This window comes from Bos grunniens, chromosome 2 (assembly GCF_055505025.1).
Source record: "Bos grunniens cultivar Pamir isolate PY7600 chromosome 2, Bosgru_T2T1.0, whole genome shotgun sequence".
Classification (NCBI taxonomy): domain Eukaryota; kingdom Metazoa; phylum Chordata; class Mammalia; order Artiodactyla; family Bovidae; genus Bos; species Bos grunniens.
The window spans coordinates 38,571,419-38,587,623 of NC_141166.1; the positions used below are offsets into that span (position 1 = coordinate 38,571,419).

The 16,205-nt window shown below is 39.0% G+C and overlaps 1 protein-coding gene across 2 annotated transcripts in view; it reads left to right on the forward strand.

The window, feature by feature from the left end:
* Positions 1-3,445: 3,445 nt before the first annotated feature.
* The window catches only part of LANCL1 (LanC like glutathione S-transferase 1), a 49,433-nt gene continuing 36,673 nt past the window's right edge, over positions 3,446-16,205 (forward strand). The window contains exons 1-3 of one of the 2 annotated variants that reach the window (XM_086341977.1): positions 3,446-3,589; positions 3,798-3,894; positions 7,276-7,393. In XM_086341977.1, coding sequence (XP_086198103.1) covers positions 3,814-3,894; positions 7,276-7,393 — 199 coding nt within the window. In that variant the 5' untranslated portion in view covers positions 3,446-3,589; positions 3,798-3,813. The remainder of the gene's footprint in view (positions 3,590-3,797; positions 3,895-7,275; positions 7,394-16,205) is intronic. The other variant, XM_086341984.1, reaches the window with a different exon arrangement.

Consider the following 16,205-nt stretch of genomic DNA (forward strand, 5'->3'; position numbering starts at 1 on the left):
GCCCATTGGAATTGCAAAAACAGAATACTAGATAATATCAAGTCTTGGAGAGGACATGGGAATGTCAGAAGCTATTAGATACTGTTGGAGGGAATATAAACTTGTCCATTAGTTCTGAAGAGCAATCTAACAGTACTGGGAAAATTAAGTATGAAGACATCCTATGATCTAGAAATCCATTTACGGTACCTATCTCAGAAAAAAATCACAACCAGATCCTTTTAAGCACAAGTGCTTGGATATTCCTGGCTGTATTATTTGTGATACGGAAGTTAGAATCAATGCTTATCCTTGAGGGAAAGGATAAGTAAGATGAGTTGGAGACATGTCATAAAAAACCTGTATGCAGGTCAGGAAGCAACAGTTAGAACTGGGCATGGAACAACAGACTGGTTTCAAATAGGGAAAGGAGTACGTCAAGGCTGTATATTGTCACCCTGCTTGTTTAACTTATATGCAGAGAACATCATGAGAAACGCTGGGCTGGAAGAAACACAAGCTGGAATCAAGATTCCCAGGAGAAATATCAATAACCTGAGATATGCAGATGACACCACCCTTATGGCAGACAGTGAAGAGGAACTAAAAAGCCTCTTGATGAAAGTGAAAGAGGAGAGTGAAAAAGTTGGCTTTAAAGCTCAACATTCAGAAAACAAAGATCATGGCATCCAGTCTCATCACTTCATGGCAAATAGATGGGGAAACAGGGGAAACAGTGGAAACAGTGGTTGACTTTATTTTGGGGGGCTCCAAAATCACTGCAGATGGCGATTGCAGTCATGAAATTAATAGATGCTTACTCCTTGGAAGGAAAGTTATGACCAACCTAGACAGCATATTCAGAAGCAGAGACATTACTTTGCCAACAAAGGTCCGTCTAGTCAAGGCTATGGTTTTTCCACTGGTCACGTATGGATGTGCGAGTTGGACTGTGAAGAAAGCTGAGCGCCAAAGAATTGATGCTTTTGAACTGTGGTGTTGGAGAAGAATCTTGAGAGTCCCTTGGACTGCAAGGAGATCCAACCAGTCCATTCTGAAGGAGATCAGTCCTGGGTGTTCTTTGGAAGGACTGATGCTGAAGCTGAAACTCCAATACTTTGGCCACTTCATGCGAAGAGTTGAGTCATTGGTAAAGACTCTGATGCTGGGAGGGATTGGGGGCAGGAGGAGAAGGGGACGACAGAGGATGAGATGGCTGGATGGCATCACCGACTCAATGGACGTGAGTCTGAGTGAACTCCAGGAGTTGGTGATGGACAGGGAGGCCTGGCGTGCTGCAGTTCATGGGGTCGCAAAGAGTCGGACAGGATTAAATGACTGAACTGAACTGATACAGGTATCTAAAACAACCAAGTATACATAGAGCAACATGAATAGATATAAAACACAAGTTGTTATTTATAGCACTACCCCACTTATTAAAAATGCATACGTACACAACCCCTGACATATTTTCCAAATATTATCTAAAGTAAATATAATGTTGTGATTGCCTCCTGAAGGAGAAAAATGAGTGAGAAAAGGAAATTAAGGGAAAAATTGAAATAGAATATCATCTTTCATGAGTTTCAGTGGTTTACAACCAGGGTCAATTTTGTACTTCTCTTTCCCCAGGGATACTTGGCATTTGGCAAAGTCTGAAAACATTGTTAGTATCACTACTCAGTGACAAGGTACTACTGTCGTCTAATGGGCAGGGGACAGGGATGCTGCTAAGTACACTACAGTGAACAGGATAGCTTCCACAACAAAGAGTCATCCCTTCCAAAATGTCAATAATGTGAGCATGAGGGCCCCTACACTGTCTCACATTATCTACTCCTTTCTTTGGTTGAGAGGCTACCTTTCAAGCTGACTAAAATGTTTCTTTCTTCTTTCCCACCTTCCTCTTCTACTTTCTCTCCCTGCATCCTCCTTCCACTCTTCTTTCATTTCTGCTCAAGCACAATTTACTGTTCTTTGATGCCTTCCTTCTTCTCAGCAGCTAAGTTGTGTCTGACTCTCTTGCAACCCCATGCACTGGGGCTCACGAGGCTCCTCTGTCCATGGGATTTCCCAGGCAAGAATACTGGTGGGTTGCCATTTCCTTCTCCAGGGGACTCTTCCCGACCCAGAGATAGATTCCTAGTCTTCTGCATTGGCAGGTGGATTCTTTACCACTGAGCCACCTGGGAAGCCCGACTCCTCTAGTAGTCATGAGTACACATAAATATCACTCTGATTTTAATCTCTCAAAGACTGTGAATAGGATAAACTGGTAGTGAGCCTTAAATAATTAAAGAAAAACAACTGAAAATGGCTCTCATTCCATTTCTTTCCTCTTACAAGTTGCTCCTCCACATACTCATCTATTATAATAAGAGGAGTTCCAATTTAAGATTCACTGAGGGCTTCTACTAAATTTTCATGAATTTGATGAAGGAGCTAACAAGTATCCTAGTAGGGCAGTGGTTCAAAAGAACAAACTGAGCCAGAGCAAGGGCAGGAGGAGACTTCGGGATGACAGCCACAGAGGAACAAGCTTAGGCCAAGGTGGGGGTGGGCTGGGGATTGAGCTTCCACAAGAGGTTTGGGGCTAGGGACCTTCACTGAAACATAAGGAAGGAAAGAGAAGAGAAAATGACTATTTTTGATCATTGAACTGAAATTCAAAATTCTCTGAGCAACAGAATGGACCTAATGTGTACCAGGTGTGATTTAAATGAAAGCAAAATTTTTCAAATACTAGAGACTGTTAAACATTGAAATTGAATGTTATGAATTGAATGTTACGTCTTGCTCTATCGGACACTGTTATCTTTTTAAAGGGCTTGGATATACAGTATTATGGTCTAATTTAAACTAAAGGAGCAGATTAAAGTTCTTAAGAGTTGTGATTTGTGCTTTCATGTTATTTTCCTTTAAGTTTCAGCAGCTGCCATGTGATCCCTGGCCATTGGCCACTCACATTGACTGAGTGCCTTTGAGGTTAAATTATCATAAATTATCTCCAAAGATCTTTGTCACTAAGAGTGATGACGGTGTTTTATTACATTTTTTGTTTGTTTAAGAAAAAAAAAAAAAGCTTGGCAAATCTCTGGAGAGACATAATCCTCCTCAATTTTATTCAGTCCTTCAGTCCTAGCAGTAGGACTATGAATGTGTTCAGAACTCAGTTTTCTTCTCTAAATTACAAAAAAAAAAAAAAGAATTCTTACGAATCATCTGGACTTGAATTAGCTTACTTGATTTTTTTTTTAATTTAAAGGAGAATAAGGGTAGGAAACATTGCCCACAGTTGCACATTACTCTAAGATATGTTCCCTCTCCAGCTCTCCGGGAATTAAATCACCTGCCCCACCCTTTAGAAACAACACTTCTGTCTCTTTAACAAACTGAAAATGAGACAGGGGCGGGCCTCCGGATTGGCGAAGGCTCTGATTGGTCCAGCTGGCAGGAAGTGGGCAGTGAAAGCGTCGCTTCAGTTTTTGTCCGGAGGCGGCGGGGTGAGTGGCCAGAGGCCGTACAGGGCTTTGGGACCGTGCACGAGCAGTTGCTTGAAATCCCAAGAGTGCGAACGTGGGGTGCAAAACGGAACCCCTTCGTCGCGGTGGGTTGGGAGCCCTGGCAGCCCTTTTGCGGAGGTGCCACACCCTGACGGCTGGGCCGCCGGGGGCCAGGGGTCCACTCGAACCGCCAGGACCGCGCAGTGGCCGAGGGACTGGAAGGAAGGTGTTCCCCGGGCGCTGGCCTCCGCCTTCGCAACGCGGCCTTGGCCCGTATCTCAACGTAGATTCTCTTTTTCCCCTGTTCTGCAGGCTCGTTTCTGGCATCATGGCGCAAAGGGCCTTCCCGAATCCTTATGCTGATTATAACAAATCCCTGGCCGAAGGCTACTTTGATTCTGCTGGGAGGGTGAGTTTGGGAAATATCTGCCTCCATCCCTACCTCCAAACCCCAGTGTTTGGAAAGAAGTTCGATTTTGCCTGAAAGAAAGGGATGACCATCCCTTTTTTAAAAATACATAATTTCAGTATAAACATATAAAATACTTTAAATATATAAAGTACCTATTAAAATAGTTTGAGCTCTAACATGTTGAACTTATATAAGAAGTTGTTGATAATATTTGTAATAGAAATTGATCATTGAAATAACTTCAGTCATTGATATTTAAATTATAAAAATTGGCAGCTCTGCAATTTACTGTGTGATCTTGCCTTTTTTTTTTTTTTTTTTTTATCATTTTGGTTTGTTTTTTAAGAGAGGTGAGAAATCCTGCTGGCTTTTCACATGCGCAGTGTTACTGTTTTATGATTGAACTGGAGTACGGGCAGGATGAGGACGAGAGTAAACCAGAATGCAATGAAGACATCTTTAAACTGCAGCTGCTAAGAGAGGTTTGGGACAGAGGCCTGAAATCTTTGTCCCATTTCCACTCAACCCCACAACTGGAAAATAAATAAATAAATGAATACATGAAAGTGGTCAGCTAAACTGATGGGCACCTCACAAGTCACTGTAAGGTTACAAAGAGAACCTGGGTTTGAGATTCCAGAGGCCTGTGTTTTCTCATGCCTGTGAACATAATTGTTAAGAGAATATACACCTACTCGAGAAATCTTAAGTGTTAAGTGGGAAGAGTGATCTCTTTAAATGTGCACACATTTTCAGATTTTACCAGCTAATTTCTTCTAGGCTCATCAGCCATACAAAAAGCATTTTGCTTGTGATTGAAGGGCCTTAGAGATTCCATATCTGCCAAGTGAACTTTCAGTAATTCTGTTGATTCTTTCCTTAAAAAACTTAGCATTGTAGTTTAACTTGAATAGTGCAAGTAGGAGGAATGAAAGAGATGGCAGAGAGTTGTAAGATAGAGGGCTGCCTAAGTGTATATGGAGCTGGAATCAATATTCTTTTAAGACCAGAATTAACTGCTGAAACAAAGCTTCTAATCATTACCTTGAAGCCAGATGGCTTCCTTTTGGCTTTTTGGACCTGTGTTCTGACTAGCTCTGCAGATCTTGAAGCTGAACCATTTGTCTTGTCTTGTCTTGTCTTTTTGGAGGAAGATCTGAAGCTTCATGTTTCTTGGCAAAGAGAACAGTTGAATATACATCCTAATGACAGAACCCTTCAATGGAACGTAGCTCGCTGTTTAGGATGTTTATAAAGTAAATGCTAATTACAAATTTAAGTCTGTATCTAAGGGAGAAAAAAAACAATACTCATAAATTTGAACTCTGGCCCCAAAATAATAGTGTAATTTATTGCCTGTCACATGGTTTTTGGACAGTCCTCCTCCCACTTCTAAAATTGTTTAATGTTGAACACTAAGGAACAGACCCTAGAGATCTGTCCTCCTTAACTTGTTAATGCGAATATTTCAATAAGAAACTGCTCTGTTTTCTGGCATCTATTGAAAAAGGGCTTTTAGAAACTCTTCATATTATTGCTAGATTTGAATAATTTTTTGGTCTGCCACAAGCAATCAATATTCTTAGGCAGGTCGCTTTTATTAAATGCAATTATGTGCCAAATAGAAGGTAATGTCCGTTCTTGAGGCTGAGGCATTCTCATTATTCTTTGTCGCTTACAGTAAGGTCAGGCAAGATGATAAATTATCCATGATCTACGAACAGAATATGACATGTTCTTATGTAGATGCACGCTTCTATCTAGTTAAGATTTATAGGCCTTTTATATTAATACTGAAGTATATTTTATCTTACTAAATGTATTTTTAAGGCTTGTTAAAATCTTAACATCTTGGCAGACATTGTTAAATGATGCGAATGTGTCCGTCGAACAATGTGGTTTCTTCCTCAGAGTGTGAAATAAGGGATCATAGTGATGCTTTAGAATAAATAACCCAGATATGGTTGATCATCTGATTTGCCTTATTAGATGATTTGCCTTAAGTTATCAGTAAAATTTAATGTCTTTTATTACCAGTAATAATTCTGATACTGCCTTTCCTACATTTTTTTTCCTACTGCCTTCCTACATTTTTTAAAAATGCCCTTTTTTAAAAAAATGAGGTTATGATGCCTGCAGGTCATTGTTACATATGTTTTTACCATCCTTATGTGATGAAATGTTTGTACCTTTGTAATGTTCCCCAACATTATTTCACTATTTTACTGCTTGGTGAAATCCAAATCTGAGAATCAGAGCAGATTACTAAAAATAGAGGTATATATTAAACTGACCTTTTAAGACGCTTCATGATTCAATGTATCCAGAACTTTCTAAATGTTTTCCAGTTATTAGAACAAATAACATAACTTTTTGGTAACCCTCACCATTTGCCCTTCACCTATGGTCCTTTATATGGATATCACCAACTCCACACCCCAGTCTTAGTGTGTTTTCAGTCTATAGCCAAAATATTTTTATAGACCATTGGATTGCTTAAAATAGTAAAAATGTCAGCATTTGAATCCCTGAAGGCAAAGGGTATGAGACCCACGGTCTCATTTGGTCCTCAGTGCACCTTTGACATTGGTAGTCAGGTGTTATTATCCTGACTTACAAGGCAGCTGAAGCATAAAGAAGTTACAGGTTGAGCGTGGTCACTCAGCTAATAGCAGACAAGGATGTGGCCTGGCTCATTCACTGAGCGATATTTGTGAGGCCCGTAGCCTGCCAGGCACTGTGCTGGGCGTGGGTTTTTGTGTCTTGATCCAGTGCTCTTTCCACTCTGCTGAAGGCTCCTAATATCTGTGAATTTATTTAGCTTTTCTTATGCTACTTCTACAGTTTTTTTTTTAATGTTTATACATTTTTTTCTAAATGGATTTTTTTATAAATAATTATCATTTTTTAAACAACAGAAGCAATTAGTATTTCTTTAGGGAATTAACATTGCATCTGAATACTGAAAATCCAGTTGCTTGAAAACAGCAAATATCTTCTGTTTTATGCTTAAGTTTAATAAAATGGTTTTTATTATAAAAAGAAATATTGATATAAGTAATAGATGATTCCTAGTGAATGGAAATTACTGTGATCCTGTTTATCACTGGCAGTCTAATATTGGATTAAAATTTTTATGTAAAACATTTAAGTTACATCAAAAATATTTCCTCACTTGAGTAAGAAAATACAGTAGACCTTTTACATTTTGTTAATTCATCCTTGTTGTTTAAGAATAAAGTAATTGTCCCGTTCTCTCAGGCAAAAAAACTGCAGCTTGAAAGGAAATGAAGCACCCTCCTATTTCTAACAGCCTATAGTCTAGGACACCAAATGGCATATATTTTTTGATACTTGTTTTCCCTTTACTATCTACAGCTGACTCCTGAGTTTTCACAACGCTTGAACAATAAGATTCGAGAGCTTCTTCAGCAAATGGAGAGAGGCCTGAAGTCAGCAGACCCTCGGGATAGCACTGTTTACACTGGCTGGGCAGGTATGAAGTGCTGACTGGGCGCTGGCACAAGCATAGGAGAGGAGAGCTGCCTGGCTTAATCGTACACCCTTAAGTGCTTCCTGCATCTGCTGGTTGAGAATTAAGGAGTAATTGCTTCTGGGGAGAATGCTGTGCTCTCAGCCTAACCTGGTATCTTCTGGATCTTTAATGGTGTCCAGAATTTAGAGCAGAGTAAGCATATTCCTAGAATTCATGCCTGACACAAATTTGGATGGCTTTCGTACTTGGGTGAAAAATTGATGTTCAGTGTTACATAGTTAATTCAGAAACGGAATTTCACTGAGAAGAGTTGGGAAGATTCCCAAAATGCAGTGCATGAAACAGAATTTACCCATGGAAACTAAAACATGTCCAAAATTGTCATTTTTTTTTTTTTTTAAGTTACCATGGAACAGGTGTCTATACAGGAACTCAGGGTAGAGTATAGATTCCATGAACTCATCCTCCAATATAGTCATTGCTCATTGATGTACATTCACTGTTTTGCTGGTCATTGAGAGGTTGAGAAAGTTTGGGAGGAAACTGTACATAGATGTCAAAGAAGTGAGAAAGAGGGAAACCAAAGAAGCAAAGTTGAACTGCAGCTAGCTTACAAATGCAGAGAGCGGAAAGACAGCTTTCTGGTCTTGAAGGAAACACAGCTTGGAGACTTAGTGTTTCCCAGTTATTCTGAAAAGAGGATAAGGAGGAATAGGTTTTTAGCTTAAGGAATTTGGATTTGATTTTAAGGCAATGGTGCTTATCATAAAAATGCAGGTTCTTAGGCCTCACAGCAAGATTCTGCTTCAGTAGTCTTGAGCAGGACCCAGGAATCTGCAGTTTACAAGCCTCCGTGGTCCTGATGCAGATGGTGATGGTCTTTCTCAGAGCATACTTTGAGAGCTTTTCTAGGAGAGGAATTTACTGTTAATAATAGCAGTCTCTTAGTAATCCTCTGTTATGGCAAGTGATTCTGTTCCTTCTCCTGAGTATGGGAAGACAGAGAAAATCAGTAAAATTTTAATCTCTCAGGGACATTTAAAGTCAGTATTTTATAAAATAAAAGGAGCGGTCTAGATAGTGTTATTATTAGTTTTTCAGTTATGTCGACTCTTTGAGACCCCATAGACTATGGCCTGCCAGGCTTCTCTGTCCATAGGATTTTCCAGGCAAAAATACTGGAGGGATTGCCATTCCCTTCTCCAGAGGATCTTCCCGAACCAGAGGTTGAACCTGGGTCTCCTGCATCGCAGGCAGATTCTTTACTATCTGAGCTACATGTTGGACCCTCCCTTTTATAGTATAGTGTTATAATTTTTGTGGATTTAGAAGCTTAACACAAATGTTAAGATGAGAATAAAATGAAAGTATTTTGTTTCAAGAGAGACATTATAGCAACAGCTGTCATTTATCGAGTAGCTATACTGTGTTCCAGGAGTGTAGTCATTGGTAAATGAATCTTATTGATTAGTATTACTCTTCTTTATTTAAAATTATGAAGATTTGAACAGAACAGGACAACTGAAGACAGACGGTTGGATTTCATTCCATAACTGATTGTTAAAAGAATGACATAAATCTGTAACTCACCTCCTTCAGGTGAGCTTATATTATTATATATCATAAGGTACCTTGCTTTAGGAGTAAAAGAAGTGGTGATTGATTTCAAGTTTGAATTGATCGTTTGACAACATAAGGAAAATCTTTACTATTGGCAGAGCTGGTTGAGAATCAAAGGAAATTAAAATTTCCTTGGAAATAGAAAAAAGAAAAAATTACTCCAAAGTAGAATGCAAGTTTGTTTAAAATTTTTCTGGCAATATGGAGTTTTTGGCATCATTTTCTTTGAATTGCCTGTGTCTTTCAACTCTTCTATCCTTCAGTATCTGATATTCATTGCTGTCTCCTGAAAGCAGGGGCAAATCGGTATAGTAAGCAGGTAAGGATTGCTTCAGTCGCTGGTTATTTTATGATACAGCATTGGGTTTTCTAGATAAATTTGATAATGGCTTTCAAGGCAAGGTTCCTAATGCCTCCTGATCAAGCACTGTTATAAAGCCATTGTTCCCACATAGAATGGATTGTCTCCTCCAGTGTTTTCCTAAGTAAAATGCTTTCCTATGCAAATGTTCCATCTGAATAACATAAAATTTGTTGGGAGAGAAACTAAAGCTGATTCAACCACAGACTATCATAATATCATATTATGTCTTATCAAGTATCATCTATTCATAGTTGCAATTTTATTAGCAAAAATACATTCATGACCATCTTAACACAATAAAAACACTTTGTGTTCTGTCTCAAAGCAGTGTTTGCATAATAATGGGTGGCTTTGTATGCTACTTTTGTGCCTCATTATCTTTCAAAAAGTAACTCTTTTGAGGAAAAGAGGATTATGTATTTTTAACCTTGTTCACCAAATTTAGGGTCATATTTCTATAAACATTATTATTTGCTCTTGTTATTAATTTTTCCAAAATAACATTCCTTTGGGAAACACTAATTATAGAAATTTTTTAAAACTTTATTTCCTTCTTCAGCATTCACATCTATTAAATATTTATTATCACATACAGTGAAACTCTTCTCATATAATATGTAGTTTATTTGAGAAACTATGATTGAAACATGATTGTTACAATTAGAACCTTAAATTTCTATCTTATTTTGTTAAGTTTCATTCCCCAGTAGAAATACGGTCTGCTTTCTGTGCTAATTTGGATAGGATTGTTTTTGGAATAGGATTGGGTTCAGTTTCATATACCCAAAATAATCAAAATTACAGTGGCTCAAACACCATAACATTTTTTTTCCTCTGATGTAAAAGAAGAGTCATCGCTTTGCTGAGAAAGGTCTGTGTAGTCAAAGCTATGGTTTTTCCAGTAGTCAAGTGTGGATGTGAGAGTTGCATCATAAAGAAAGCTGAGTGCCAAAGAATTGATGCTTTTGAGCTGTGGTGCTGGAGAAGACTCCTGAGAGTCCCTTGGACAGCAAGTAGATCAAACCAATCAATCCTAAAGGAAATCAACCCTGAATATTCATTGAAAGGACTGATGCTGAAACTCCAATACTTTGGCCACCTGATGCGAAGAGCCAACTCATTGGAAAAGACCCTGATTCTGGGAAAGATGGAGGGCAAGAGGAGAAGAGGGAAGTAAAGGTTGAAATGGTTAGATAGCATCACCAACTCAATGGACATGAGTTTGAGCAAACTCAGGAAGATAGTGAAGGACAGGGAAGCCTGGCATGCTGCAGTCTATGAGGTAGCAAAGAGTCAGACATGACTTAGCAACTGAACAAAACAAAAAAGATGTAAAAGAAAGCCAGAGGGAGGTGGTCCAGAGCTATGGTGCTGGCCTCAGGATGTCAGAAGGAACCCAGGCTTATTTCTTTCTCTCCATCATCCCTCAGCCAGTCCTCTGGCATGGCCCTTTTTTGGATTTCAGAGAGTCAGACACCACTTAGCGACTCAGCAATAGCTACAACATTCCTCAGCACTAGCTTCTCTCCTTTGACCAAATAGCAACTGAATATCCAGCCATTATATCGACTTTTCAAGGCTGCAGGGAGGAAAAAGGCAAAGAAAAAATGCATTTCTTTCCTTTAAAATAAGACTTCCAGGAAGTCCTAGTCAGCATTTCAATTCTACGTTCTTTGCATTGGGTAGAACTTAGTCACATGGTCATACCCTTAACAAGGAAGGATGGTGAATGTAGTCTAAGCTGGGGTCTGTTACTGAAGGAAAGAGGAGCGTGGATTTGGGGTAAGACCTAGCAATCTCTCCTATAAGTTCTGTACAACATGAAAAAGGATCCTTTTTTGTTCCTATGTTTGCACAAGGCATGTAGACAGTAAGCCACAATTTTTCTATCTGCAAAAGGCTCTCTAACCTGGCTGACTAATTTGGGAGAATTTTTATAAGGATAAATTTATCATTAACATGAGTTTGAGTAAGCTCCGAGGGTTGGCAATGGACGGGGAAGCCTGGCATGCTGCAGTCCATGGAGTCACGAAGAGTCCGACTGTTTCTCAGACTGAACTTCTGAACTGAACTGATAAATGTTTGAAATATGCTAAGCAATATTTTGCCTACTCTGTATTTCTAGGGAGATTAATATTTGGATTTTGATTGAAAATTTCTTACTCACAAATTTCTTACTCATTTACTCACAAATTAAGTTCCTTAATTTCTGTAAGTAATAGTCTTTTTATAAAGCCTGCAATAGAAAGGAAGTATTCTAGAAATGCCAAATCATAAATCATTTTTCTAGAGCCAAGTGTAGCTTAAACTTAGAAATGGGGCTCCAGCAGGCTCTAAACACTGTGAAACATTAGTGGTTTCTCAGCCTGAGTAAATAGCTCTCTGCCTCTCCTTTCCGCTTCCTCTCAAAGTCTCACTGGCTTGTCACAGGGTTATGAAGTCCTTAATTTGTTTGTAACATTTATCAATCCACAGTACACCCTGTAGTCATGTATCTGTGTTTCTGGTTCTTGACTCCAAAGAAAACCACAGGGCTAGGCTGCCCAGCTTCATGGTACTTCATTCATGCTGTGCCTAGATGTGTCTCAGTTGTTCAGCTTGATCTTGAAAGAGTTTCACTCAAGAGAAAAAGCACCCATATGTTTTTAATGTTACATATGAACTTAAAACTGAAAAACGGGATTCGCATCAGGTTTTAATTTTCCAACAAAAACTGAGACTAATAGTGATAGAGTGCTTTTCTGCTAGAGTACCTCTGTGTGCTGTGTGCGCCTTAGAAAGCAGGTACTGCTTTACTGGTAAGGGGGGAATACAAGTTTAGATTGACGCTCAAAAGAAGCAATCATTGCTTTAGAAAGTACTTAACATACACTTTACAAACTCTTTTACAGCTACAATTATCTTGGCTTTTATTTTTAAATAAAAGCAGAGGATATAATATGGTGATGCGAGTGATTAACATAAACTTTTAATAGGATTCAGATATCATCTCTGAAGCTTTTATTTATCCCTGTGGGTTGTCATAGTGCAGTTTTACAAGCTGTATTCTTTGGCGTTTATCTTTTTTTATACACCGCAGAGAGAGAATATGCTTTGATCCTTAAGTAGAAAAGAAAGAATAATTTTAAAATCCCATAACTATCTCTTATTGGCAAATGAAGCAATTTTTACCACAAATCCCTCTGGTCTCTTTTTTGCTTATTCAGGAATGAAGTGTTATGAATAATCAATTTTTTCAGTCAGTAATTGAGAGTTAACACATTATTACTATACATTAATGTTCAAAAAACAATTCAATACTTTAATAATAAAATACATTGATTGAATGAATTTTGGCTTCTAAAGGAATGAGGATCATCAGTATGTAATTTCATGATTATTTGACTGTGGAAAGATAAGAGGAAAAATTAAAATTTGATTCTTGTTAATAAAATGCTAATAGGATTTACATTTGAATGACAGGAGCTGGTATGTGTGTGCACGTATGCCAGTCACTGATGTTATATGCCAGTCTCCACACTAGTGCTTTGCATTAAATAACGCGTCTACATCTCAAAACAACTCCATGGCATGCATACTATTCATACCCTGATTTTGCAGATGAGAAAACTGAATCAAAGGGAGGCTGAGTACCTTGTTCAAGGTTACACAGCTAGTTAGTGACAAAGATAGAGCCCTGCTCTTTAGTCCCTGAGAGTGTGTGTGTGTGTGTATGTGTGTGGGTGTGTGTGGTGGTGGGAGGCAGGGCGAAGGTTGGAGTTTACTCTCCACTCCTACATTTGGGTTTACTCCATACATTTGATAGGTAAAAAAGTGAAGAAGACCAACACATAAGCTAGGAAATGAAGTAATGTGAACCATACCAACTTTTTAGAAATGGCTAATGACTAGTCAGTTATAAGTGTTTTAGAAAAAATCAGAATAAGCCCTGCAAAAACATGACAGGAATTTGGAAAGATTGAGGGAATCATGGCTTGTTAGAAAGGCAAGAATAACTACTATTAAAATGTCTATAGGAAAAAGTTATTTGAGACTGGACATAGAGTAAAAACCCTAGAAAGATTTATGGGCATTTGCAGCTAGAAAAGTGTAATCTTCGGCTTTGTTCCTTAGAGCGTTCTTCCCCTTTCTAATCCTAAATTAATATATTCAGAGCATGGCTTCAGGATAGAAAATTAACTGGGCCAAAACAGAAGCTTTTCCTTATAATTGCTTGTATTTGAAAAGGCTTGTTGAGGATCCTCTTGTGTAAAACATTACCCATAGTCTGAAAGCAATCAGTAGCTCTTGGAACTGTTAATAAGTGATATTTGAAATGAACAGCCTCAGTTCTTTTCACTGAAATCCTCCTCTGTAAAATCGAATACACTGAAGTATACTGCATCATGATATTGATGTATGACAAACACCAGCAGTAAGCACTGAGTTGTTCATTTTTAGCTTTATTCCTTACCCAATAGAGTTTTAAGAGTTCTTTGCTATACACTCCCAGCTTGGGAGGCAAGGGAAGCCATTTAGATCTTTAGGTGCCCTGTCAAGAACCTTTCAGTGTGCCCATGCACACAGCAGATAGTGTAGAAAAATAGCAGGCATGGAAACCCCTTAAGATCAAATCTGAAGTCCAGCTATTAAGTGATGGTAGGTGATGCCCCTGCCAGGGACTGAACCCATGCCCCCTGCAGTGGAATCATGGGATCCTAACCACTGGACCGCCAGGAAATTCCTATACTAGTAAATATACTTAATCACAAATTGAGATTGTTTTCAAAGGTTATTTTTCAGAGATAACTCCAGATCAAAGACCCAGCAAGGGTTAATCTATTTCTGTCCAGTAGCTTGTTTTTTGAACTATCCTGAAGCACTAACAGAAGACAAGGTATCAATAACTTTTAAGTAAATTATGGGTAAATGAGTTAACTTAAAAAAAATTCATCTAATAACTTGCTCGCATTTTTAAAATGAATAGGGACTTCCTTGACAGTGGGCTTCCCATGTGTCTCAGTAGTGAAGAATCTGCCTGCCACTGCAAGAGGTGCAGGAGACACGGGTTCAGTCCCTGGGTCAGGAAGAAGGAAATGGCAACCCACTCCAGTATTCTTGCTTGGGAAATCCCATGGACAGGGGAACCTGGTGGGCTACAGTCTAGGGTCCCAAAGAGTCATACAGGACTGAGCAAGCACGCACATGGGTGATGTCCAGGAATCTATGGGGACTCACCAGAGGACATGACTCCCCCTGCCATCTGGGTTTTGCTCCAAGTAGATTTGTTCTAGGAGGGAGAAGATTGTAAAGTGCTTTATAAAGTGGAAAACATGAAGCACTGCTGAGGTACTGTTATTACAAAGGATTAAGTGAGCAGATAAAGTTCTCTCACATTAGAAATTAGCGTTTAGTAGGAAAGATTGCTTCCCTTGCAGATAACAAAGTAAGAAAAGTAAGCCCAGGGGACGGCTGATCTCTAGTGTCTTAAGAGGGAATGAGGAGAAGTGCTAGCCCTCATTTAGTTTCATTTTTTCCCACTCTCAACTATGATAATTCCCAAGGAAAATAATGATCGACTCACACTTAAAAAATACACACAGGACTCTAGCAGCTTTAGTTCTAAGAGACATGACCCAGTCTTCTGTACCAACTCGCAAAGTTAATGAGGCTAAGATTGGCATATATTTCCTCTTTTCAAGTGTTAGATAACATTTTAAATAAGAGGATGTGCAGCATAATCCCTAGAGTAATATTAACTCACGCTCTAAATGCAAGTTATTAAAGTGTTTCAAGATGCTCTTCCTCTGATCTGCCAAATGTATAGCCTCTGAGCTACAGTTTTAGCATGTGGGTCTTAGTTTCTGCTGATGTCAGATATTTGAAAGGAATTGCTCTGGCCAGGTGTCTTTTCTTTGCAATTTGATATTCTTCTAACTAGCTCTTCATCAGAACCAGCATTTCAGTGTCTAATTTGAGCCTTGACCAAGTGTCCTTCGCCATCATGAGAGGCATCTGTGCCTCCCACCCAGCACTGTGAGGACAAATGGAAGGAATCAGTGGCGTGGATCTCCACTGGGTCTGTGAGGGCCCTTCACAATGATCACTAGATAGATGAATGCACCATGAATGTTGCCTGCTTTCTTTTTGCCTACAATTTATAAGGTGCTGATGTCATTGTGCTGTCAGTGATCTTATTAATAAATGGCTGACACACAGGCTTGAAACAGCTGTAGGGTTTAGATATCACCAGTGTGCTTGCGTGAAGCACAGAGCAGGATGTAAGTGTTTGTAGGTAGGTCAGAAGAACTGACAGCAGGTAAAGAAAGAAGACATATATCTAAGCATTTGATTTTTACCCACAATACCAGGTGGCATGTCTTGTCAGTTTCATTCCATTAACTTTAGCAGTTAACACAATGCCAGGTCCATAGTTGGTGCTTAATAAATATTTGTTGAATGAATGAATGGATGAATGAAAGGGAAATAACCTCTTTTACTACTCTAGCTACCATCTGTGTAAACTAAAAACAATAACAAAACTAGGCAGAATGGAGAAAGTGTGAGAATCCAACTCATTTCATGTCTCAAGGATGTGAAGAGTTAATCACATCCCATTCCCTTCAACCTCTGATGCAGTTGAGAAGTGAACTCAGCAATGAGACAGGGCTCATATATAATACTCACTCTATACGTGTCACAGTTGGATACAGAGTATATCGCTTAGACCCGGCCATGAGGCAGGCTTCCTCCTTCTCGACCCCAGTTTACACTTACCTGCTCTCATGTGCACGTGTGCTCAGTTGTGTCCAGGTCTTTGCGACCCAGTGGACTATAGCCCACCTAGCT